This window comes from Patiria miniata, unplaced genomic scaffold (genome assembly GCF_015706575.1).
Source record: "Patiria miniata isolate m_02_andy unplaced genomic scaffold, ASM1570657v1 HiC_scaffold_20, whole genome shotgun sequence".
Classification (NCBI taxonomy): domain Eukaryota; kingdom Metazoa; phylum Echinodermata; class Asteroidea; order Valvatida; family Asterinidae; genus Patiria; species Patiria miniata.
This window is the reverse complement of record NW_024037059.1, coordinates 10,482,616-10,508,582: the sequence shown is the minus strand read 5'-3', so window position 1 is coordinate 10,508,582 and position 25,967 is coordinate 10,482,616. Positions and strand designations below refer to the sequence as shown.

Below are 25,967 nucleotides of genomic sequence, written 5' to 3'. Positions count from 1 at the left end.
TGTTAGAGCGCCCTCTAGCGGCAGTTTAAAAAACGTCGAAAACGCATTATCACTTGATGTATGTGACGAAATTTGCGGTGATCGCTTCCAATCTAACATACATGATGAACTTAATGCAGAAAAGACCTGTGCGGGAAAAAAATGGATGACGTCATCAGACCGGAACTTATAAAGAAAAGACCTTTAAACCTTAAACAATTGCTAAAACATCAACCGTGAGAGATATAATCAAGATGTGGCTATATATAGCAGAGTAAATTAGCTCTGGAGTTTTCTGGCGATGACGTCACAATCATCAAGTGTTATATTACAGGCAAATAAATATTTCCATATTTAATCTTTGAAAATCAATATGAAATCAACTGCTACAGATTTGAATTTGTTTTTTATGGCAATCGATACAATATTGCAGGGTCTTCAGTTTTGGTATTAAGTGCAAAATCACGTGACCCTTCCTGCCGGTCGAAACCGGAAGTGCCTTATTATTTAGATTGGCAGAAGATGCGCACTTGCTTTCAACGATGTGAGTGTCTGCCTAGGCAGTACTGTACAAACATATTACAGGTGACGTCATCAAATGTTAGAGCGCCCTCTAGCGGCAGTTTAAAAAACGTCGAAAACGCATTATCACTTGATGTATGTGACGAAATTTGCGGTGATCGCTTCCAACCTAACATACATGATGAACTTAATGCAGAAAAGACCTGTGCGGGAAAAAAATGGATGACGTCATCAGACCGGAACTTATAAAGAAAAGACCTTTAAACCTTAAACAATTGCTAAAACATCAACCGTGAGAGATATAATCAAGATGTGGCTATATATAGCAGGGTAAATTAGCTCTGGAGGTTTCTGGCGATGACGTCACAATCATCAAGTGTCATGTTACAGGCAAATAAATATTTCCATATTTAATCTTTGAAAATCAATATGAAATCAACTGCTACAGATTTGAATTTGTTTTTTATGGCAATCGATACAATATTGCAGGGTCTTCATTTTTGGTTTTAAGTGCAAAATCACGTGACCCTTCCTTCCGGTCAAAACCGGAAGTGCCTTATTAATTGAAATTGGCAGAAGATGCGAACTTGCTTTCAACGATGTGAGTGTCTGCCTAGGCAGTACTGTACAACAATTTTACAGGTGACGTCGTCAAATGTTAGAGTGCTCTCTGGCGGCATGTTGAAAAGTCAAACATGGATTTAAACATGCACATTTTGAGTTGATGTGTGTGGCAAAGTTTGCGGTAATCCATGGCCCAACACCGTGTGGTTGTTCCTACAACCTCTAGTTTTTAATGAATTTCTATGAATTTTTTTTTTGGACAGAACTTGGGGTTGACCCCCCTCCCCCCCCCTCCCCGATCCGCGCCTGCACTCGTGTCTATAAAGTCGTGTGGTCCTTGTGTTGCGTGTATGTATAAGTCTATCTAGTATAAAGCGTGTAAACGAAAAGCAAAATTGTATGTACATGTATACTGTATATGGAACAAGCACGGTATCACTTCGATGACGAATTTGATCTTGTACCATAATTTGGGGCAAAATCGGGGCCCCCTTTTTAAAGTGAGTTCTCAATAAAGGCAGACACTGCGTACAGCACCATCTTTTCCTTAAAAAAGATGGTCAAAGTGGTTAGAAATTGCCTCAGATCGCACCACAGAGCATCTACAATCCAAAAACTAAATTTGGACCCACTTTCTGGGGGATCTAAACTTTTTTAGCCCACCTCCACGGGCGCAGTAAACGGTTAGGCAGTGTAACTTGTACACGTGTGTATTACACGCGGATTATTGGTGTCAGGCTCGCAGCCTTCAATCGTGGAAAAAAGGCACTCGTGAAAAAAGAACACGCGTACAAAAAGGGCGAAGTAACTTAACTGTAGAATTCAATACGCCGCACCTATAACCAGTTGTATGAGGTCGGGTTAATGTTGACAAGAACGGACCAAGGCACGGGTTTAATCAGACGCATCCGTCAATGTGTTCGACTCCAAATCCCTTGATCTCCTTCGAAGTAGCGGGCAGACACTCAAGACACGAAAAGCTACTTCCAGAGTATTTGCCTACGGTATAAATACACCCCTACCAGTGCTAGGTGTTATCGAAGCCGAAGTAAGAGTCGGTCCCAACTCTTGCTCTACCGAGTTTCACATTGTCAACACGCACAGTTGCAACCTGCTATCTTTCGCAACTGCCACACAACTCGAGCTGATCTCCCTCAATGCGGACCATGTAACCTGCAACCTCCAACCAGATCAGCCACAGTGACCACCAACCGCGACTGCCATGACATATGATCAGATAATGCAACAGTATGGCGACTTGGTTTCTGGCATTGGGAAAATCAAAGATGTCAAGATCTCTCTCCACATCAACCCCGACGTGAAACCGAAGCAACAAAAGCATCGTCGTATACCCTTCCACACACGCAAAGATGTCGAGCGTGAGCTCCAGTGACTGGAAGATGCAGACATCATAGAGGGAATTGATGGTCCTACCCCATGGGTGAGCCCAATCCTTGTTGTTCCAAAGCCCTCAGGTGAAATCAGAATCTGCGTCGACATGAGAGAAGCCAAACGCGCAGTCCAACGAGAACGACACCCCATGCCTACCCTTGATGACATCATCACTGACCTCAATGGGTGTACAGTCTTCAGCACACTAGACATGATAGCATGCTACCACCAGTTTGAACTGGAAGAAGAATGCCGCAACATCACAACCTTCAGCACCCATGTCGGTCTCTTCCGCTACAAGCGTTTGATGTTTGGTATCAACGCTGCCTCTGAGATATTCCAGTCAGCCGTGGCACAACTTCTTACTGGCCTGAGTGGATGCAGGAATGTATCAGACGACATTATTGTCTACGGCAAAGATCAACAAAGAACACGATAGAAACCTGAAAGCTGTTCTTGACAGACTCCAGAGCCACAACGCCAGACTGAACAAGAGCAAATACAAGTTCGCACAACCCGAAGTTAAGTTCTACGGACACACGTTCAGCGGAGATGGCGTCGCACCAGACCCAAAGAAAATTGGCCCTCATCAATGCAACATCCCCAAGAATGCCAAAGAAGTCAAGTCTTTCCTCGGGCTAGCATCATATGTCTCACGATTCATCCCCAACTATGCAACGGTCACTAACCCCCTTCGCGCCCTTACCCATCAAGACTCCAAGTGGAAGTGGGAGAAAGAGAAAATCTCAGCATTCAACGAACTGAAAAGTATCCTGACAAACAACAAATGTCATGGTGTACTTTGACCCTCGCAAACCGACAGATATCATCGTGGATGCAAGTCCAGTTGGACTAGGCGCAATGCTGTCACAAGATGGAAAGATTGTCTCGTACCCCAGTCGTTCATTGTCAGATGTAGAATCAAGATATTCCCAAACAGAGCGTGAGATGCTAGGAGTGGTACGGGCCGTCGAGCGTTTTCATCTCTACGTCTTCGGTGCCCATTTCCGCATAATCACAGACCACAAGCCTCTCCTTGAAAGAGCAGCAAGCCAACTTTTGCCAGAATTGATCGCTGGCGACTGCGTACAATGTCATACAACTGTGACATTGTGTACAAGCCGGGAAAAGATGATGAAAACCCAGCTGATTTCATCAGTAGACACCCCGGATCCCAAGCTCCTAACAAGTCAGATGCAGAAGACTACATAAACTACATCTGTAACAGTGCAGTCCCAAAAGTTCTAACTCTAGAGGACGTCCGTGCAGAAACAGCAAAAGATGGCATCATGCAGAAACTGATGACAACCATCCAATCCGGAAAGTCACACGATTGGGATGATGTAGACATGCGTCCATACAAACCAGTTCGAAGCGAGCTTACAATCTGCAATGGTGCAATCCTGAGAGGAAACCGTTTAACGATTCCCACATCCCTGCAGCCCACCATTATCAAGTTGGCACATGCCAGTTACCAAGGAATCGTCAAGACTAAGAGCCTCATCAGAGAGAAGCTTTGGTTTCCAGGTATTGACAGAATGGTTGAAGACAAAGTGAAGCAATGCCTACCATGCCAAGCAACAACGACAAACAGCGCAGAACGTCCTGAGCCACTGAAGATGACACCGTTACCTTTCGCTCCATGAAAAGAAGTTGTTGTAGATTTCACTGGCCCATACGCATCCGGTGAATACTTACTTGTTGTCGTTGACGAGTATGGCAGATTCCCAGAAGTTTAGATTGTGAGTTCTACTTCAGCCAGAGCAACCATTCCGAAGCTGGATGCAATCTTTGCTCGGCAAGGGATTCCTGATATAGTCAAGACAGACAACGGGCCTCCATTTCATGGACATGAGTTTGCAAAATTCGCATCATATCTTGGTTTTACCCATCGACGAGTCACCCCACTATGGCCAAGAGCCAACGGAGAAGAAGAGCGACTAAACAGAACACTAGGAAAAGTCATACGCATCGCCGAGACTGAAGGTGTAAGCTGGAAACAACAGTTACACAAATTCCTTCGCCAGTACAGAGCGACTCCTCATTCCTCAACAAACCTATCCCCTAGCGAATCACTCAACTCTAGAAAGGTGAAATGTGAGATACCAGAGGTCCAGTCTCCCTTGCGCCCATACAGTCGCGATGACTCCTTGCGAGAACGAGATGCCCAGCAGAAATCGAAAATGAAAACACTTGCTGACACTCGCCTCTTTGCCAAACCGTCAAACATCCAAACAATCCAAACAATCCAAACACACCTCACCATTCAACCCCAAACCCTTCCAAGTCACGATGAGAAGAGGAAACATGGTGGAAGCCACAAGAGGAGACAAAGTAACCAGACGAAACGTCTTCCACTTCAAAAAGGTCCAAGCCCCACCCCTGACCCCCACACCCCAGAAGATGACAACAGTGATGACCCCACAGACGACATACCTGTAGTCACTGATCCACAGCCATCCCAAGGTCCTCAATCTCTCGTCAAACCTCCAGCAGTTCTTGAGGATAGTCCTAAACTGAAGTCCAGTCTTCGTCAATCCACACGAGTTCGCAGGCTTCCTGTGCGATTCAAGGACTATGTTCAGTGAACTCTATGCAGACCGCAATTTATTTGCTTATGCATCAAATATATACTAACTAGCCAATTACAATAATATAGCCAAATCACACTCTCAGTCAATTTTAGACAAAACCTTCTGAAGTTTCAAGGTTTCAAAGTTTGACAGTTTTAAAGTTCAAAATTTTAAAGTTAAAAGTTTCCAAGAAAAAAAAGGAATTTTGAGTTGTGTTTCAAAAAAAATAAAAAATAATAATAAGTTTGTTCGTGTTAAAAAAAAAGAACAAGAAGAGAAAGTTCCAAGTTCTACAAGTTTGTTAAAAAAAGAGAGAAAAGAAAACTTTATTTTGATCCTTTCAAGCACTCAAATTAAAGGAGACGACTTATTCTTATTTTGAAAATTTTATTTCATTTTATTTCTTCCAAACCTATCTCACTCGACCTTCAGTGCTCAACATAAAAACAATCTTAAATGTTTTAACAGACTCAGTTACTTCAAGCAGAAACCCTATTTTGCGACTTTTCATTTAAATCATCCACTGGCACACTTTTCCAAGTTTAAGTGTTATACCACTTATCTAAAGAAAGAGGGTAAATGTAGTGTAGTTGAACAGCGCCCTCTGTTGTTGTATGTCTTAGACCAGGCAACTGTATCACATGCGATCCTGAATAAAACAGTTACTCTCAAATCCGTGTCCATATTCCGTTCCAAACATCACAGAGGTAACTCCTAATTCGAGAGATTGATTTGGATCCAAATGAAAAAACAAAAAATGCCGATTATAATCAACCAATTAGTGAAACGTAACACACAACTTATAATGTATCTTATTAAATGACTCATCTTAAGTTTACTAATACATGTGCATACAAACCAGTAAGGATTGGAATAAAATAATCATTGACATCATAAATATAATTTAAAATTGTATGTCAATAAAAACTATCTGACTACATGCAAAATAAAATCAGAGTTGATTCCTCAAGTCAATAATCTTTATTAAAAAATACAAAAAGGGGTGGAAGTAAGTCAAACCACTGTTTATCTGGATACAGTGCTGAATACGCCCTTGGCATTTCAACATGAGCTAAAACTGAAATTAATTTACAACAAACCATCAAGAAACCATACAAAAGTTTGCAGTTAAACTTAAGCTCAAGACAAGCTAGACCGAATAAAAACCAAAAATGCACCGATTTACACCAATTTCAATCAATCTGTTTGCGCTTTCTGCAAGGCTACTCAATCGCATACAAATCAATGTATTTCCATAAAATAATATGACATTTAAGGGGAAATTAATTCAGACTAAACTTTTTCAAATTAATATCCAAACTGTTTCAATTTCAAAATGTAATTTCTTTTCCCATCATTGGGAATTTAATTGTGAATAATATGCATTTCTGGCCAATTAAACATTACGTGAAATCATTTGGAAAGAAAGACTTAGCATTATACACATGCATGATATATTCCACGTTTCAGTGATTTGGTGCAATTTTAATAAGGTTCTGAATTCATGGAGAGAATGACACGATTCACAGGTGAATTCGGCCAGTTCAGGATTGACATTTTTTCGTCGTATTTCGTGGAAAGAATTTCATTGTTATTAAATATAATTGTTAAAGGTCTAATATTTTGTTTTGATATATTTTTTTTGTAAACCGCGGCTGTGATGGATTTGCCTTAGCCTTTTTTTGGGGGGGGGGGGGGGGAATCATTGTTTGATGCGTTAAGTGTCTTCTGTGAGTGATGCCCGGACGGTGTTTGAGTTTTTGTCAGTGTTTCGATTGGGGTTTAGACTCGAGACTCCGGCATTCTGTCCCAGCTGCTTCGTCCTAGCTTGGGCCGTGTTACGCGCTGCTACCAAGCCCCACTGTGGATGCCTGGTCCGCTTACAAGGCATCGCGGCAACCTGGTGAGAGGCAAGAAATAAGAAAATCAGACCTGTTTAATTCGTTGTCTCCAGGCATAGCTTAAATGTCGTCTAAGAGGAAGGTATGACCAAACCAGTCCTTAAACAAGAAATCAATGCGCTGAGCACGCTGCAAAGGAAGATGTATAGAGACCTGCGCAATCAATATTGTAGGCCTACCACTTGCTCTGTGGTAAGTACATGTATATGCGAGACCGCGTCGTTGGGATGTTGGTTTGAGTATGTAAACACCGGCAATCGTGGACAAAATTGGGGCGCAAACAGTACGTACACGATTGACCGAACGTCCACGATCTCAAATCGTGTACAAAACCAATGAGAGCTGTCGCTAAAAAGTTAAGAGTACAAACAAAGGAAAGAGGATTAGGGACAATGGGGCGTCCACGATTGCCGGCATTTACACACGGGCGTGTGTGTGTTGGTGTAATATACCATTCCTCGTGTGCTTGGCCCAGGATGCAACCAGCCTGCAGCAATGCCTGCCTCATACCAGCGATCCTCTCTATATCAGCGCCCCTGACAGCGTCCTCAATCAACATAGTCCGGTAGCCAAGACTCTGAGCATCCGTAGCAGTCTGACCTACGCAGAAGTCGTAAGCCAGACCACAGACGTAAACGTCAGTGATGTCTCGCTTTGTCAAGTCAGCCATCAGTGCGGTGTTGATGCGTTTGGTTTCGTCCTTAAATATCGAATAGCTCTCTACCTCAGGATTAGTGCCTTTCAGGTGAATCAGATGGTTCTCTGCTATCTGTGGATGATAGACAGTTCAGAGGATTTTGTTAGTAGAATCTTAATTCGATAACAACTAAGTTTTGTAAGAAAGGAAAAGTGGATTTTTTTTTCTTTTTAATACTATTGTTTATAGGTACATTCCCGTAGGCCAACATGTAAAGTGGACACTGCCATTTTTTGCGTAGTTACGTTAGAAAATTACCCTCAATTAACTATGATTTACCTTTTCTGAAAAGTTTTCGAATTCACTTAAAGCGTCAGTGTTTTTTTGTATTGAGCACCCCGAAAAATCAGCTCTTTCACTGTGACGTCGCAGAGAAATCCCTCCCAGATCAGATCAGATCAGCAAATTTGTTTTCGAATTATGGCCGTCCCACTTCTCAATTCCAACGGTGTCAATGTGTATCATTTTTCTCACATACTCTTACTTTTCTCTGCGCAACACATGAAATAATGTGCTGACCTCGACATCTTGCTAATGATTGGTCAATACTGTGATATTAATATTCATGAGTAACAAAACTGGTCCCTCACATGGATTCCCCGAAACTGTCTTCATTCGAATAGGCTCTAAAGAATAATTTTTAAAACGATCATATGTCAAATAACCAGTGCAACAACGTGTAAAAAATTCCTGAAATAAAATGAGGAGGACTTAAATGAAAGTTGCAACTGGTAAATTTGCCCAAAAGGTTTGCGCACAAATTGCCTGGGTTGTTTGTCATCCAATCCCAAGATGCATTGCGAATATCGAAAAGGTTTCGACACGAGATCAAAATATTGCACACGACCAAACTATTGTGACAGAAAAACCCAGTTAAGCTAAAATGCTCACGTCAAATCTAATTAGAACCGGCCAGCCGACCCCAGCAAGCTCGGTGCCGGGTCCAGTGGTTTTATCACATCTGCACTAGTGAGTATAGAAGGTCATAGTTCGAATCCCACCCGAACAAGCATATCTATGAATGTTTGTCTTGAATTGATTCTACCATGGCTATGCATACATTCCAGCGATCATGTTCATGAGGAAGGCTGACATTTACCTTGGCCTTTGACCGTATATATAGTCGTTGCTATGCCGACAAAATATGGTATCAAGCCAGAGACATTCGCATTTACATACAATGAGCTGATCGGCGTTGCACAATGCATCCCTTATTATTTTACGTCAAAACACATGCAGGAAGGTTCCACACACTGACACAATAGCTTTGCCCTATAATATAATACAAATAACAACATCATCGCAATCGGTTAGGCTTTTCTGCAGGCCTATATGCACGTTCGCTGCAACGACAGGTCACGATATTTCTTTGTCAATGTAATTCAGTGTAATTCATTTAACCATCTTTAAGAGTTGTAAATTTTGAGGAGTCACTATTTCTGATATGTACTTTAATAAGTATACGTTTAGAGATAATCTTTAAATGTAAATCAGATTTGATTTTCTGAATCTTTAACTAATCCTGTTGTAATTTCAATGAGGAGGCTTTAATCAGATGCTATTGTATATTGTGTATTGATTGTTCACCCTTGTAAACTTCTAAAGCACCATCATGGGGCGTATGGTGTTAAAGTAGGGAACTTGTGGGGATCTGCCCCTTGTAGCTAATACGCTCTATAGTTTATTCTAGAGCACGTTGTCGCATAGCAACAGGAGTTGTCGGTTCACTCCGTACTTTTATGTAGTGTTCCCGCGCCTTTGCAGGGAGCTAGTTCTTGCAATTTTTGTAAGGTTAATATTATTCTGCACATTTGGGTGGGGATAATTATGTAGTATTATTCTACAAATTAGTTGGAATCTTTTTCATAATATTGATTAGATTAAAAAATCACCTTATTGAAATAATGATTATTTGTGCATTTTAACGCGCATTGATATGTAATGTAGTCTACCGTGCGATTGGGTTCCAAGGTGTCTGTCCTTTTCCATTTTGGAACGAATGAAGCTGCATTGGTGATACGATACTTCGCCAGAAAAATGTGTGTGGCCTGCGCACATGGTACAGTGGTGCCTGTAGCAATTTGTTCGCGCGTAGTGCGTGTGATTGCGAGGATGCTCGCAAGGCAGTCGTACGTGTTCTCAATATTCGAGCACTTGCGAAACACTCGCGAAACACTCGCGCTTGGACTCTCTGTATACATGTACTTTACATAATAGTGATTATTGTAGTTATTATTTTAATCATTGTAATTATTATTCTACGATAAAATATTGTATTTCTGTAATTTCTAAGGATTCTTATATTCTGTTTAATTACAGGGTGTTTGTTTTGTTCATCTAAACTGATAAATAAAGCCGAAGTGAAGCTAAGACAAAGCCTCTAGTCTGGTTACACCTGGCCTACCCCTTACCAGGGATTCACTTCCCAAGCCTACGAGGTCCAGGCCTTGTACCCCAAGGCGGCGTGCAAACGCCCCCACTACATTCATATTTACCACGTTTTACCATGGGCTAAGTTCTCTGCAAGTTACCGTCTGATGCTGCACTATAAAAAAAAATAGCACTATGTATATGCTCGAATCTATTTTTAATTGATAAGAGTCAGCCGAATGTAATGCAAAATAAAGGAACTCTCGCAAAAAAAACACACCAAAGATTGTTCAGAAAATTGTACAAACTTATAGTTTGCCTGTTGTTTTCACAACTGAGATTTCCAGTACTCGGCCTCTATCGTCTCATGTGTCATTTGCCATAAAATTATGGCCACATGAATTATAGACGAAACTGTTACACGAGAAGCACTGGGTGTGTTTTGTGTTACACCCAGTAGCGTAACTAGGGGAGGGGGGGGCACGTGCCCCCAGCCGCGGATGTTCAGCCCCCACCCCCTGGTGCCCCTCTCCCATTTGAAATCTTGCATTGAGCAAAACTTGCCTTCAGGGGCACCCCTTGAAAAATATTTCCACCCCGGATGCCCCCTCAGAATGTTAACCCTAGTTACGCCCTTGGCCACACCAAGCATTCTGACAATTAGACCATGCTTTTTGACACATAGACTAGTCGCGAGCAGATTTAAGACATGTACAGGCTCATGATGATTACGAGGCTTACCTGTCGCGGTCGAAGTGGTTAAAACAGGCATTTCTCTCATGATTATTCTGCAGATGATAATCTTCGAAGCTGTTCCAACGCGCCATGCATCCTGCAGGCGATTTGTGATCAAAGAGCAAACTTGATGTATGTTGCTGCCGGCCACAAGTCGACTTCCTTCGTCATTGCGAAAGCGTCAATAACAGCTGAGCATACGCATACACTAAGTTATGGTATTAAAAATGTAACCCAGTGCATTCTAATAACAAGACATATAGCCATGCAGGGGACCAAGTTGGTCAAGTCTGCGACTTCAGATTGCCACAGTAGTGCGCAAAGGCATAACAGGTAGCCATAGCCACGACTGCATGAGAGAAAGAGAGAGAGAGGGGGGGGGGGGGGGGGAGAGGCTTGGTCTTCCGCTCTCTGACTAATGCTACGTTCCCATACGCTTTTCAAACTTTCCAAGGCCAACACAAGCCCCCCTCAAAAAAAAAAAAAAAACATGTGCCAGTGAATGTTTTATTTGTTCAAACGTGAAAACAGTTCTATTGTGACAAGAAAGCTGCATTTTGTTCACAGAGTACAGCCAACTTGTCAAGGTTTTCCAATGCATTAAAATTTGAAAGAAAGTTTTCCAAAGAAGAGGACAAAGGTGAAATAGTTATTGTGTGACAAGCACGTATGCATGTAGACCGTGAAATAGTCGCCTGACACGCGAAGAAAAGGCACAATCTGTCAACTCATGTCTGCACGCGGAGTTCAAAGCCAATTGGTTTACCGGGCGCGTTTGGACTCGTAGTTTTCAGACCCGTAGAGAAAAACTGGGATGACACAAGTCCTGTATTGCTATTCTGGTAGCGAGTTTGAACCTCCTCAACTTCCACACTCTGTGTATAGGCTGTTCATGGCTGATGAGGCGAGACCTAATCTCCTTAGAGTGTCAGGCTCACCACATTCTGTGTTAGAGATCTTGCTGCCAAGGTAGATGAAGTCGTTGACAGCTTTAGTGGATTGTCCGTGCAGGACTATGTTTGCAGGTATGTTTTCCCCGGGTATGTCTTGGAGATTGGTTTTCTGCCATGAAATCTTGAGGCCAAGGTAGGATATCTCTTGCCGAAACAGATCGAGCGTGATGGAGTTGGTTGTATGGTCGGTTAGAGCAACGTCGTCTGCATAGGTGAGGTCATAGAAGTTGAACTGACCGATGGAGATTTCCGCATTTGCCGTTGCTCGCTCAAGGATCCTATCCATGGCACAGCAAAAGGGGGATGGAGCCAAGATACATCCCTGTCTTACCCTTGATCTTAAAGGAAACTCGGTGAGGTGCTACTTCCTTGGCGGACCTTCGCGGTGGTGTTATTATGGAGATCTTTAATGAGGTTAAGAAGATGTCCAGGAACCCCGTTGCCTTGAAGAGCTATCCAGAGGGCATTTCTGTCAACCAAGTCAAATGCTTCAGATCGACGTAAGCCACATACAGGGGTTGATTGAATTCCCGATGCAGTTCATACAACAAACGAAGGGCAAGAATGGCGTTGACCGTGGAGCGCCCAGCAGTGAAACCGGAGGGTGCTCACCTGTAAATAGGCCTAAACCCATCCGCCGAGCTCATGAATAAAAGTTATACCCTCCAAATATTCTAAATTAGAGAGTTCTGAGAGCCATAACATTGGGGTATTGAAGAGATATGGCAATGAACCTCTGGCCCGGACTCGGGACTTCCAATTCTGAGCATTTTGGATACAAATGGGCTCGAAAGTGGCGCTATTTTGCCATGTTGTGGAGGGATCGTTTTCAAGATGGCTACCGTTCCGCTTTGGGGAAAATAGGGGTCGTCTTCTTTGGGCGAGAATTTCTCGAAAAGTCAATGGTCAACCCACCAAAGAATGAAAAGAAATTGAAAGATGACATGTCGATCATCATTTTTCTGTGCAGCTTAAATACCTGTGAGAGTTCTGAGTATTTTAAAAAGAATTTTGAAGTATGGGCATTTGGCACTAGCGGCTATGGGAATTTTTTTTGCACTTCTGCACCCCGGACTGCCAAGGTCATCTGTGTTTTGTGAGCAGAGGGTCAAGCTAGACGTGCCAGTAATACATGAGCAAAGACTTTCTCGGGGACAGAGAGAAGTGTGATAGGTCTGTAGCTGCTGCATTCGGTGCGGTGGCCTTTCCCTTTATATAGGGTGATGATGTAATATTCTCGAACGTAATATTACTATAATCGATTCAGAAGATGTATGTATTCTTGAAGATATCTTCAAGTTGTCTTGACAAACCTCAGGTTTGATGAGCTTCAAATCCACGAAGTTGCTTACTGGCACAGTTACCCTATTAAAATGTTATGGAAAAATCATGTGAACAATGATAACGTTGTGATATTTAGCCCAGCAATTTCTTTTCAATAATTCTGGGAATTTCCTTGAACTTTTTCAAGTCTCCCACGTTAGGCAACCCTTCACTAATTAGGCCAATTAACAGACACCTCGTTTCCCCCGGTTTTTATTTGCTGGGCTAAATATCACAATGTTATCATTGTTCACATGATTTTCAATAAGGTTTCAATAGAGTAACTGTGCCAGTAAGCAACTTGGTGAATTTGAAGCTCATCAATTCTCAGGTTTGGCAAGACTACTTGATGATATCAGGAGACAAGGTAAATGCACCCAATTTTGGGGTAAAATAGTAGCCATTTTGGATCGTTAATATTTCCTCATAATTATTCGGTCACTTATGTACTGAAGAAAATCTTATTTAAGTAAAGGTGTGTAAGCAGAATCATCAAAATAAACTTTTCAAAAAATAAAGAAATAAAGAATATACCTTAAGATGGGAATAAATATATTACACGGCAGGAATTAACAAATATTAATGTGCCCCTCGAGCATAAAATGTGCCCCCTCGAGATGAAAACAAAACTGGCCCTAAAATTTCGGATAATTTGTTTTCAGTAATCATTTCCCTAAATGGTATAGAGAGTTCTGCTATGAACGAGGAATATGAAAACCAAGCCCCAAAACCCTTACAGTGTGCCCTGAAAATGGGCACATAATGCGTAGTTTGCATACTGGCCGGTTTTGAAGAGTGCCCCCTATTTTGGAAGATGGTAACCCCCCCCCCCCCCCCCCGCACGGATGCGCCAAAAAAAAAAAAAAAAAAAAAAGACTGGATACGCTGCTGGACTGACGGACGATGCCTTTTAGTGAGCAAGTGCCCCTTTTTGATGATGCCCCCCCCCCCCCCCGCTGCATTTCTCGGCTCTTACCCACCCAATATAGTCAGAAGTCCATCTCTTTAGAAAGGCGATCTTTCTCCCACTGTACCTCTACTCTGGAGAGATCAGCTAATCAAGAACAGAATACTTTAGAGGCTGTCAGAGAAGGGGCGCAGCCGAAAAGTGATAGTGAGGTTACCCCTAAGGGTAGGGATATATTATGTACGAGTTGGCCATTTTTGTCGAATTCCCTTTGTTAACTGTTGAATGGGATGGCGCCAGAATATTTATGCAGCCTATTTTACTGTCTTTTTTTTTTAAATCCGGCTTAAAACATTAGGGAATGTTTAATTACAAATTTTAAATTATTCATTGAAGCGGACTTGAATTAATTAGTAATTTACTTGCTTTCAGTTCTCTTCGCAAGTTCCGAAAATGAAGATTTTATCTCACTTTCAATTCAATATGACCGACTCGTGCAAAAGGCCCATAGTCGGACAGCAAGAACTCTCTATGCCAAATTTTTGGTTTTTTTTTTACTGACACATGCAGTTATTGTGGTTTTTTTTAGGGACATAGGGATATCGAGTTTGGCCATTTTCACTTTCCTTTAGGCGCTCCATGATATTAGCCCTAGTAGCCATCATTTGTGAGTGTAAGATCTGTGCAATATTCCTTTTCATTTTTACAAGGTCCCTAGTTTGGCTTGAATTTGAGCATCACATAAGGCCCTTGAATGTGCAATTTTTCCTAGCTATAACATGCTGTTATATCGGGCCATTTGTTTTGTTTTTTTAGAATTTTTTTCTCTCTTTTTTTCCTCCCGATGGTGGGGTTTTATGTGTTAATTGCTAGCATTCTGTGTATTTACATGTTAAATTTCTCCCTTTTTAATACATGTTCCACCCACATTGCCCTCTTTATAGCTTTTTCCTCCGTCCTGTTGGCTGAAATTTCCCTTTTTTTTTTTCTTTTTTTTTTACCTTGCCAGGCCCTTTCAGGTCTCCCCCTGTTCCTACGCCTGAGTCCTAGGTCCCCCTCCTTCCTCTTTACTACTGCAACATTGGTGTATGTAAATGTATGTGTTCGGAATGTGTACATGTTTGACATTTTCTGTGTGATAATGTAAAAAATTTAAATGTTTTATTAAGGGAATAAATGTGTGCTCGAGAAGTTTTAATTACTCTGTTTCAGACCGCTTAGAGTCTGGGTGCTGATAAATACCCGCGCCCGCAACTGTGTTGCGTACGCGCGCGTCAGTCTCACGCGATGGGGGTTGAGCGCATGTGCAGTGCTCAATTGTTAAAAGCTACCGCGGCAGCACCCGATTTCACCAAACTCTTCGTAACTAACGATGCATCGCAGCGCTGCGACGCGTCGTAACTCTACGATGCGTCGCAGCTGCGACGCGTCCTGCGATCCATTTCACTAAACACGTCGTAAGTGCGACGCGTCGTAGGTGTATTTATAGCACAACTCGGTGACTGTTTTATGTCTTTAGTCAGCGTACAGTAAATAGTCGTCTGATATTCAACAAAGAGTTGTCGGATCCCAGCTCTTTAGCTTCTTTGAAATTTCAACTCTAATATTCCGGTCTAATTCATAATTATTCAATGAATTTTCTATTTACAACTTTACACACACTGCCTCGGTATTATAATCTCGTTAATGTAATGTTTGTGGCATAAAACTGGCTTAGAAAAGCCTCTTTAAAATTTCGCGATGACCACTAGACACATCGTAACTTGCGACGTGTTTTAAGCCGTTGTCAAGGAACTTACGACGCGTTCAACACATCGCAACTTTCGTGAAATGGAAGATACGACGAGTTGCGACTCGTAACTCGAGTTGCGACTTGTCGCAGCGCTTCGTGAAATCGGGTGCAGGTCATAGGTCAAGACCGCCTGCCGTGTCTGTCAGACAGAGGCTCTATGCCCTATACCGAGGCTACCTTGATGGAGGTCTACCGGTACGGTGTATCAGCGCCGGTTGGATTACCCAAATCGACAACAAGGGACATGACCTTTCGTAAGTGAAACTACTCAATTCATGATTAAAAATGCAAAATGGTCGAAGGTTCCTGAAAGTTATTATTTAAATCTCGTCTTTTACATATTTTAGGTATGTAGCATTCACGAAGTCATTTCAGCGCCTATCGTTGTACGAATAAAGATACAACGATTTGTATTTGTTTAAATTGTTGACCTATTCCCTTTTCTTTTATCTTTTAGGCGGATTTAAGATCCCAAAGAATACCATGGTTATGGTCAACCAGTGGGCTGTTCATTACAACCAGGATCATTGGGACGAACCTTTCAAGATCAAACCAGGTGAGGAGTTTAAGTAGGCCTAAGACAGAGGCGGATTCCAGGTTTGGTTGAAGAGGGAGGTTTACCTGTCTGGGAAGGGGGGGGGGGGCGGGGGGGGGGGGTTAGCAGGCATGTGCTATTTAGTTCATTTTTATATCTTTTGGCACCAAAGGGGCTGGGTCAAACCTGTAAGAGTTGAGGTCAGGAGCCCTATACCTACTAGTCTTGATTCCATTCATACGCCCCTTTTCGAAAACGCCGTTTAAAAATAAATGCCCTCATTGTTGCTTTCTCACACCAAATTGTCACATGCTTTGTATGCATTGTATGTGGTGCTAGCTAGTCTGATTTCGACGGGCGTATATGCCTCCGAAATTAGTTCCCACGGAACACTATACAGGTTTTCATGGAAGAGTTGTGTGCACTCTTGAATATATACTCAGCCAAAAAGAAAGTCCCCCCTTAATACCCTTTTGTCTAACTCAAAAACTACTGGGAACATCTTGCTCAAATTACGACTGATCAGTACAGATATTCCTTAGCAATCCAGCCTTTATTTGGCCCAAAACAGTGATAATGTGTACAAAATTATGCAATTTATGACGAATAGTGCCAAAAAAAGTTGTACTTTTCTATATGTGCAGAGTGAGTGGGAACCACAAACTGCACGTAAACAAAAGTGCAGCTATTTTTGGTGTCATTTGTCATAAATATTGCATAAAATGTGTACACATTATCACTGTTTTGGGCCAAATAAAGAGTATGGCTGGATTGCTAAGGAATTTCTGTACTGATTACTTGTTATTTGAGCGAGATGTGCCCAGTATTCTTTTAATTAGATAAAAAAGTATTGGAGGGGGGGGGGAGGACTTTCTTTTTTGGTTGAGTGTAAGTGGGTTCTGAGCACCTGTGGTTTGTTTCATGAGGTCCTGATGGTGTTGACTGTGTCGCTAAGGATACTGCAAGAAGTCATGTTATTTTTTAATTATGTCTCAACAAACCAAATTCGTCCCGGATTGTAAGCAGAACGTTTCTTAGACGCCAGCGGTCTGCAGTTGATCAAGCCCACAGAGAGCTACATGCCCTTCGGCCTCGGTCGTCGCTCATGTCTTGGAGAGAACTTCGCCAAGGGTGAGATCTTCATTCTGTTCTGTTGGCTCTTCGGTCGCTACTCCTTCACCAAGGTGCCTGGCAGGGAGGGAGAGTCACTCATAAGGAAGGATGAGTCTCAAGGGCTGACACAATATCATCCATATCCCTATGAGGTTATAGTGCGGAAATTGTAAATATATGACGCAATACCAGATCTTGTCGCACGGTCCCGTTTTCCGATCATATTAAAAACAACTGACAGTACACGAAAAAGGTGTAATTTCTTCAGTCGGACATTATGGCAAACAAACAAAAATAAAGCGATTTCCCTTAAAATAAGTTTATAACATGATTTAGAGCAGGCTTAGTCCCCGAATTACAAATAATGCAATGTTGTGGAAATGTGGTGTATAATGCAACTGATGTATCTCAATAAACTGCTAGCCTATCTAGATAATAAAATATTCGTTTTTCGTGTGATTAAAGATGTACTCCTCATGCTATATCGAATTCTCCCCGAAAGATAGATTCGTTTTTAATTGCTTTTTTTACTTGCAATATAAATGTTATTTACTTTGAATGAGAAATGGAACGAAAAAAAATAACTAAAGATTAGTCATTGAATTATTTCTGTATTAAATTCGAATTATTTGCGGCCCAACAGCAAAAACAGGGTTCTTTTGCGCACAACATGAAAGCCTTTTTTTGGAGGCTTACAGACTCCCCAAATCAAAGAATTTTATTTTGTTAAAGCTATAGTCCATCATTTGCAGCCATCCGAAAAGTAACTGGCGTAATTATTGTTGAAAAACAAACTTGATTGAAAGATAGTAAGGGGACTAAACTCTCTGTGAAATTATTCTTTCTGGGAAGCTGTCATTTTGAAGTAATTAACGAAAGAAGGCATTTCCAACGGTGACTCTTAAGAAGCACCGTAGGAAAATTTAAATTAGTAGCTCGTTTTGTTATTCAGCGCAGCGCGCACAAGTATTGGAACGACGCACATCCGCGCGCGGTTGTTATAATTCGTCGGATCAGTGCGCTACGTCGCGTATAGCTGCAATTCAAAACATGATTCAGTAACTTTTTATTGGAAATTGAGATCTTAGAATGCTGTTTTTCTAGGAATGTACAGCTGAAGCTTAGCTGAAACGTCATCAGGTTAGTTGCTTAGTATCCTTCATTAGATTTTGAACTCTTTTGTTGCTTCAAACGAACAAAATGCACAAATTACAAATGATGGACTGTAGCTTTAAGACAAAACAAACACATTGGCAATGGACCGATTCAGTAAGCCCCGCCCACTGCGCACTGGGCAAATGAACAAGTGCTCCTCTCCAATGCCACGCTGCATTTTCCTGCCGCGTGCATCATACGCGCGTACGTGCACGCATGTCGGACTTTTGTGCACGCACGTCGGGCCTAAATCACGGCTGTGATTGGTCTAAACACCATGGGGCAGTGCTTACTGGATCGGTCTATTCATTGAGAGAAAACAAATGTGTTTGAAGAGCGCACCACTAAAAGGAGGAATTGTGAAACAGTTTGATTACAGAATAATTGTTTCTGTGAAGAAGAAAAAAATCGACCAAAATACAAAAGTGGTTAAAGACGTGTCCCCCGTCACCATGTTTATTTCCACAGGACCAATTATAATCAAACTGTTTCACAATGCCTCCTTTTAGTGGTGCGAAGAATTCTTTACAACTGTAAAAAAAATATATATATAGATGAAGATGTTTTTAATGTCTTAATAGGCTATGTTAAATAGATTTGTCATAGTGGTAGAGTTTAAGAAGAAAAAGAATATAGTTCTTGCTGCTGAGAGAATATTTTGGTAGAGGACTGAGAGAGATAAACAAGGAAAAGCGAAGAAAAATCCTGTGGTAGGAATTGTGGTCTTTTTTAGTGGAGTAGGAATTTTTCTGGACAGTGCCCCGGCGAAGTCTACGAAAATAATGTAATAAAATTGAACCTAGTGCAGCGGTAAATTTTGTAAAAACAAAACAAAACAATTGAAACAGTTTCATAAGGGGGGGGGGGTCAGTGGTGGTAATCCCCAATATACCTTTCCTTTTGGACTTCTTATTACAAACTAAACTAGAGATTCGCGTTTGTTGTTACAAACGCAGAGTGGTCGGGTAGACAACAATTTTATGAAACACTGTCCAGTTAAGTAATGAATATTTCTATCTCAGAAAAAAAATGAGTATCAGGAAATTCAATCCTTTCCAGGATAATCAATTTAATTTCAGTAAACATTCAATGTACACATACAAGTTATTTCTGGCTTGATAACGTCATTAGTCAAAAACGGGAAGGAAATACTGATTTAGTTCGGAGTGGATGTTCATTGTGAAGTTAAATAACGTGTGAACATTTGGAAAATGTAAATGTATGTATTTGTAACACCGAACTTCCGGTTTGATGACGTCACAGTTTTGAGAGCAAAAGGTGAACATTGTAATGGTATCGTTATTTGGGCTTACCAATAATATATATGTCTGTAGTAAAATGCTTCCGCTTTGAGTTATATTCAGTTTTTATTGCACTACCGGTAACACCGGAAGTAAAGGTCAAGCGGTTTTGTGTCTGGGACAAGAAATGTTTCTCATGGCATAGTCTACAACCTCACGAAAAAATGAACACGAAACTCTATTTAGTTCAAAAGATATAGCGCAAACTATTTTGTCAAATTTTGCCCTTAAATCACTTGTATTTTGATACCTGATGACGTCATGATGACGTAACAAAATTTATAAATCTTCGTAACATGGAACAAGTTCACAGTATGTTTTATGATCATACCATAAACCGTTCGGAAGAAATTTTGCTTTGTTTTGATTTTAAGCTAACGTCTTCATTTTGAATTCACCTTACTTTGACCTTCCGGTAGCCCCGAAAGGAAAGGTCAAACGACTTTGACTCAATCAAAAATGTTTATCAAGGTATTGTCCATCAGATCATAAAGTATGAACGTGATCGTTCATTTTGTTCATGAGTTATAATTGACAGAAAATTGTCATATTTTGACCAAAAATCGCTTGTAATTTGACACCCGGTGACGTCATCGTGACGTCAGAGTAATATGCACCACTTGGGATGAGAGTCGATATATATTGAAAGTTACAAGTTCATATCATAAACCGTCTAGGAAAAAACCCGCGGAGAAGTATTGTCCGGAAAAAAAAAGAAACAAAGATTAACCGGAACAACTCCAAAGAGTGGTCGGGTTGTGCCCGACCACTCAATGACAGTTTTTCTAAGATGGATGCGCCAAGACAAAGTACAGGTCGGGTTCCAACAATACACATGTTTTTTAATTTATATTTGCGACCATTCCTACAGGTTGTTAAGGCTACAGGTCAAAATGGCATCGTTCGAATTACCCGGGATTACCCCCAGATTACCTCTCACCTGCAGTTCTGAGGGTAATCCCGAACAGTAAAAGTAGCACCGATGAACATAAGAAAAAAAAAATTCTAATTTTTATTCTTGGTCTGACATATGCATTATTTCAACCGAAATATGTATTCTAAAATATTTTTTTATTTATTATTTATTCCTTATGTTATCTGGGTGGCCCATTCAGTGGAATCTACTGGTCTCCTTTGGAATGTTAAAAGTATTTAAAAGACAGTATGGGAACACCATGGGGCTATTCTGGACAACATGTGTATGCCATTGAAACCATAATAGACCCATTGCACTCCAACAAGATGGGATTTATTGTCTTAATCGGCCTTTACGATTTGATTAAATGCGTTATCATGATTAAATGGTTATCATGATTTTTTATGCTGACCACGGAAAACTCATGGGAACACTATTGCGACCACAAAAACACTATGCGGAATTTCACCAAGGGAACACCATGGGGGTAAACATTATTGGATACCATGGGAACACCATGAGAACACCATAGGATATTTTTCGAGGAAGGTGTTAATTATGAGTGTTCTAATTGCAATTTTTAATTTTTTCTCTGTTTATAAGTGAAGTCAAATGAAGCATAGGCCTACAGTGTTTTTTTTATGTGGAAAATATGCAGATTAAAGAAATGTGGATAATTTTAATTCAGTTGTTATTATGACTGGAAACATTTATGAAAATTGGGAACATGGTGATAATAAATGGTACAACTGAAAAGTGGTATAGGAGCAATAATGTTGACATTGGTCATTGAGTGCTTAAGAGTTAAGACACTTCCTACGTGAGACAATCCCCATCAAAGTCTCGTGATGGGCGCTGATCGATCCCATTAGGTGAATAGTATAAATCACATGGGCTAAAAATGTAATTAACAATTGTGGACTGCTGTGATATGTGAGATATGTGGTTTTAAACACCCGAGGGTGCTATGTGCCCCGAGGGTGTTAAAAACGTCATATTCCACATCACAACAGTCAACAATTGTTTTGTTATACCTTTTGGATTCTTTGGATTTTGATGTAAAAATCACGAAAGCAAACAGCAGTAAACACAACAAACATGACAATCGAAACTCACAATCATGTCGCGTGCTCGAAACAGATGATCGTCTGCTAGTTCACTGCTCCCACTCGTGTGAAAACATGGTGAAAATAGTGCGAGTGGGTACCAACGATAGAAGCGTTTCACACCGTACGTACCCTACACACAAAGTCATGGCACAGTGTGCCATGACTGTTTATAAACTTAACACGTGATTGTTCTAGGCCAATGAAAATACTGTAGTAAAGACAGAGGTATAACAATTGTAAATATCTTATAGGAAAGTTGCTAAGGAAAAGCACAGTGGGAAAGTTTTTGAATCCTTTGGGCAATGACGTGGGATTCTGAAACCTTTCATGGGTCCCATGTGAAAAAAAGGCCATTGAAAAAATCATAGAAAAAAATCCCATGCTACGAGGTGGCCAATTCACCATGAAATTCCCATGGGCTCCCATGGGAATATATCCCGTGGGAAGTACATGGAAGATTTTTGCAAGGGAATGTACTCTGTGAGAACCACGAGGCAGGGACCTTCATAGAGGGGTATTTTGATATCGTTAAATTTGAAATGTGAAATGTCGTATTGTCTTTCTGATCGATTATTTGTGAGGTGTCCCCATCAAACATCAGTCTGTACAGGCAGATAGCCTGACAAGTTACTAGTTTCCGCCTGTATAGGCAACCAGAATGGTGCTGGTCGGTGCACAATGAATCAAGGACATCAAGGTGGCTTCCGTGCAGGCATTGTGTGGTTGATTATTTATATCCAAACTGCAGGGATTCGCTCGTATACCCATCGTACCAACCGAGGGTGCATTGAATGGACCTTTTTACTAATACACTGTACATGTACATTTAAGGAGCGAAAGCGGTCCCGTGCGCACGAGGGCGAGGAAATCAGCTGTAGCCCGAAGCACACGGTTATTTTTTCCACTCGTGTGGGAAGGAGCCCAGTGCTGATTTCCTTAGCCCTCCTCCTGCGCACGGGACGAAAGCAATTTTTAAAGTTTTTATTTGTGTGCCCCAAAAAATCCACTTGGGCCAGAAAGTAATGCCTATGACGATTTAAGGGGCTTTTCCCAAGCAAAAACAGCGAAACAAATCCTGGCGAAATGGAGAGAAAATGACCCGAATATGTGGACCCCTTACATGACATGCCGCTTTCGCGTCTTGCCGCCAGACCCATTTATGTGCAGGCTCACAGTTTTGAATTTGTTAGTGAAAAAAGGTCCATTATAGTTGAAAAAGTTACATGAAGAAAACGCGAAGTTACGCAAATGTAATTCTTTTGAATACAATCATTGAAGTGCATCCTAATGTGTTCAATTAACTTTTAAGGCAGATGCTTCAGTATTACAGATGCCTCAGCACCAAAAGTGTCCAGAGTTGTTTCTGTGGCCATCTTTCCGTTTTGGAGTGTCATAGTTTATCCATAGTCTAACAGTCAGTTGTTATTGAATTCTCGATACAATGTTCCATAATTATGCCTACTTTGTTATAGGTTTTCCCTGTTATTTTAACACTTACGTCTCGATAGTCCTTAGTACCATTGGTCCGAAATCCCATTGGTCCGACTTCCCATTGGTCCGCAGTCCCATTGGTCCGACGAAACATAATACTGTGAAGTTCCACTGGTTCAGGTTGACTGACCCTAACCCCAACCCTAACCTTTACCCTAACCCTAATCATGTGGGGTGTAGGACCAATGGGACTTCGGACCAATGGGACGTCGGACCAATGGGATGTTTATACCAATGGAACGCATCTACAGCAATTGGCCGTCGAACCAATGGGACGTCGGACCAGTGGGACGTCGGACCAGTGGGACGTCGGACCAGTGGGACGTCGGACCAGTGGGACGTCGGACCAGTGGGACGTCGGACCAATGAGACTTCGGACTTCAGAGACGTCCCCCATGCACAAACGGGTATCCTGTCTTCTGAGGCACTCCCTGTACCCCCAGCCTTGTCTTCTGTGATGTACCTGCATCGCAGGATCCGCAATCTTTTGGTGAACTGTTCTTGTCCCCGTCGCCTTCACCAATGGTCTGAAAGTCAATGTCACTGCCTGGGGCTGCTTTCGCCGGGAGATAGTGCCGCTCCGGCTCGGTTGCCACCACCTGAACATGAAGGTCAGTGTCTTGCAGTCGATTGTTCGTGGTCTGAGTTGCTGTCCCGGCAGTACGGCGGTCCATGCTCCGGCTGATCGGAATGTTCATTTTGAATGTTTTAACGTGTATACTGTAAGTTTATATATTTAACTTTCTGTATTGTAGGTATTTGGAATTTTATGTGCAAAGCGAGAAGGAGAATTTCATGCTGACATGATGAATAAATTGAATTGCATTGAATTGAATTATACCGGCGGAGCAGTCAACGACGATGAAGCAGAACACATCGATGGCGATGTCCGCAATGATGGAGCTTTCGATGTACAGCTGGTGTTCTCAATCGCAGTTGGATCAGGACTGGAAAAACACCCCCAGGACAGCCGCCATGCTCGGCGGTATCACAGGACGGGGCTCCACATCAACAGTAGGGCTATCATCGCTTGCAGCGGCCTCCCTGCTTGCGGGTCGCCCCATTCACGCAACAACCCGGCCTTACATCAACTTCTGTCCCCGGACCACTGAAACGGGCTTGCTCGTTGTTCAAGGCTTCATCATGATTCGCACTGGTAGGTAAAGGTCGAGTAAAACGCAAGAAAAGGGGACATACCGACGGTATTTCTAACTCTGTATGAAGATGTCGAACGTCATGGTCCAGTGATTACGTTGTTTGCCTCATGTACAAAGGTGCGTGGGTTCGAAACCTGCCGGGAACATGGTATTTGTGCCCTTGGGCAAGACACTTAAGGCAAATAAAAAAAAAACATGTTTAGCGTCCTGCCTCTTTGACAAAAAGGAAGGAGGAGGCCCTTTTTTTTTTTTTTTTTTTTTCAAAATGGCCGCCCGACACATTTTTCAAGACAACGCGGCCGGGCTATTTTTCAAGATGGTTACCAGCTTTTTTCAAAATGGCCGCCACTTGGACTCATTGACTATTTCCAAAGCTTTCTACATGGTATAAAAGTCTAAAAATATGATTTTTTTCGTCAGAGATCGTTAAAATGTATCAATTTTTGTCTTTAAAAAAAAAAAAAAAAAAAAAAAAAAAGGAGGCGGCCTCTAAAAAGGAAGCGGGCGGGGACGCTAAACATGTTTTTTTTTTTACTTCGCCTAACTACAATTGCCTCTCTCCACCCAGGTGTATAAATGGGTACCTGTGAGGGTCGAGGACCGATTGAGCGCTGATATCGGCTGCCCCGTGGTCCCATGGCCTGATGAACGGGGCAATAATTGTAAAGCGCTTTGAGATTGTTTATAAGATGGAAAGCGCTATATAAGCACAATTATTATTTATTTATTATTATGTCTGGAGCCACATCAAAAGTTCTACACAAACTGTCCGTTACAATATGTAGCACCTAAAATTATAATGACTGGAAAGCCAATTTCATAAGCTACGTTTAGATGAAAATATATTGAAATTGCTCAATCCGTTCATAGAACATCGCCATTTTAAACACAATGACCCTAAAACCTCAATGACCCTAAAATCGTCGTCACAACAGTCTATAAACATCTCCAGCGATTAAAACTCAGTTTTAAAAGTTAAAAATATTCAACAAGTCCTTTTGAAGGCCCTTCTTTTTAAAAACAGATGGATTTTATAAATCATATTGTTTGCCTATTTTAAACCAGGGTTGTCAATAAAAATATTGTGTACTACTGTTGATTACAGTTGATGAAACAAGTATTCTGTGTCATTCTCTTTGTTGTTCCGAACAGTCAGAATACATAGTAAATTGATTTTTTTTTAACGAAACAGGTTATAGTGTCAGTGCGTTTAAATGGTGACTGAACAGATTGAGCAATTTCAGTAATTTGTTCATCTAAAGGTAGCTTATGAAATTCGCTTTCCAGACAATACTTTTGGTGCTACCTATTTTTTTTTTAATATGAAATATATTTTGGGGGGTTTGGGTTCCGCTTTTTTTGACTCACCCTGTACGTCATGTCGTCGCGGAATTGTCAGGTGTGGGAACCAGACTACACTAACATATCAAAATACATGAAATCCATCTTGGACTGACACATGAGGGCGCGCGTCATAAAGAG

The 25,967-nt window shown here is 41.5% G+C and overlaps 2 protein-coding genes across 2 annotated transcripts; one reads left to right on the top strand and one right to left on the bottom strand.

Moving 5' to 3' along the window:
* Positions 1–6,731: 6,731 nt before the first annotated feature.
* On the bottom strand, positions 6,732–10,943 carry LOC119727295 (nicotinamidase-like). The gene is made up of 3 exons (XM_038199149.1): positions 10,740–10,943; positions 7,384–7,700; positions 6,732–6,930 (listed from the first exon to the last, which is right to left on the bottom strand). The coding sequence occupies exons 2-3, from the start codon at positions 7,599–7,601 to the stop codon at positions 6,879–6,881; spliced, it is 270 nt and encodes an 89-aa protein (XP_038055077.1). The 5' UTR covers positions 7,602–7,700; positions 10,740–10,943; the 3' UTR covers positions 6,732–6,878.
* A 4,922-nt stretch (positions 10,944–15,865) lies between these two features.
* On the top strand, positions 15,866–17,529 carry LOC119727387 (cytochrome P450 2U1-like). The gene is made up of 3 exons (XM_038199257.1): positions 15,866–15,962; positions 16,166–16,264; positions 17,270–17,529. The coding sequence occupies exons 1-3, from the start codon at positions 15,866–15,868 to the stop codon at positions 17,527–17,529; spliced, it is 456 nt and encodes a 151-aa protein (XP_038055185.1).
* Positions 17,530–25,967: the final 8,438 nt, after the last annotated feature.

What these genes read in the sequence shown, in the direction of transcription:
- LOC119727387 (XM_038199257.1), top strand. Translation starts at nt 15,866, where the DNA reads ATGCCCTATACCGAGGCTACCTTGATGGAGGTCTACCGGTACGGTGTA. An exon ending in AACAAGGGACATGACCTTTC is followed by an intron (nt 15,963 to 16,165) that starts GTAAGTGAAACT and finishes TTTATCTTTTAG; the next exon opens with GCGGATTTAAGATCCCAAAG. An exon ending in ACCTTTCAAGATCAAACCAG is followed by an intron (nt 16,265 to 17,269) that starts GTGAGGAGTTTA and finishes GATTGTAAGCAG; the next exon opens with AACGTTTCTTAGACGCCAGC.
- LOC119727295 (XM_038199149.1), bottom strand. Translation starts at nt 7,601, where the DNA reads ATGGCTGACTTGACAAAGCGAGACATCACTGACGTTTACGTCTGTGGT. An exon ending in GGCCAAGCACACGAGGAATG is followed by an intron (nt 6,931 to 7,383) that starts GTATATTACACC and finishes GCCTCTCACCAG; the next exon opens with GTTGCCGCGATGCCTTGTAA.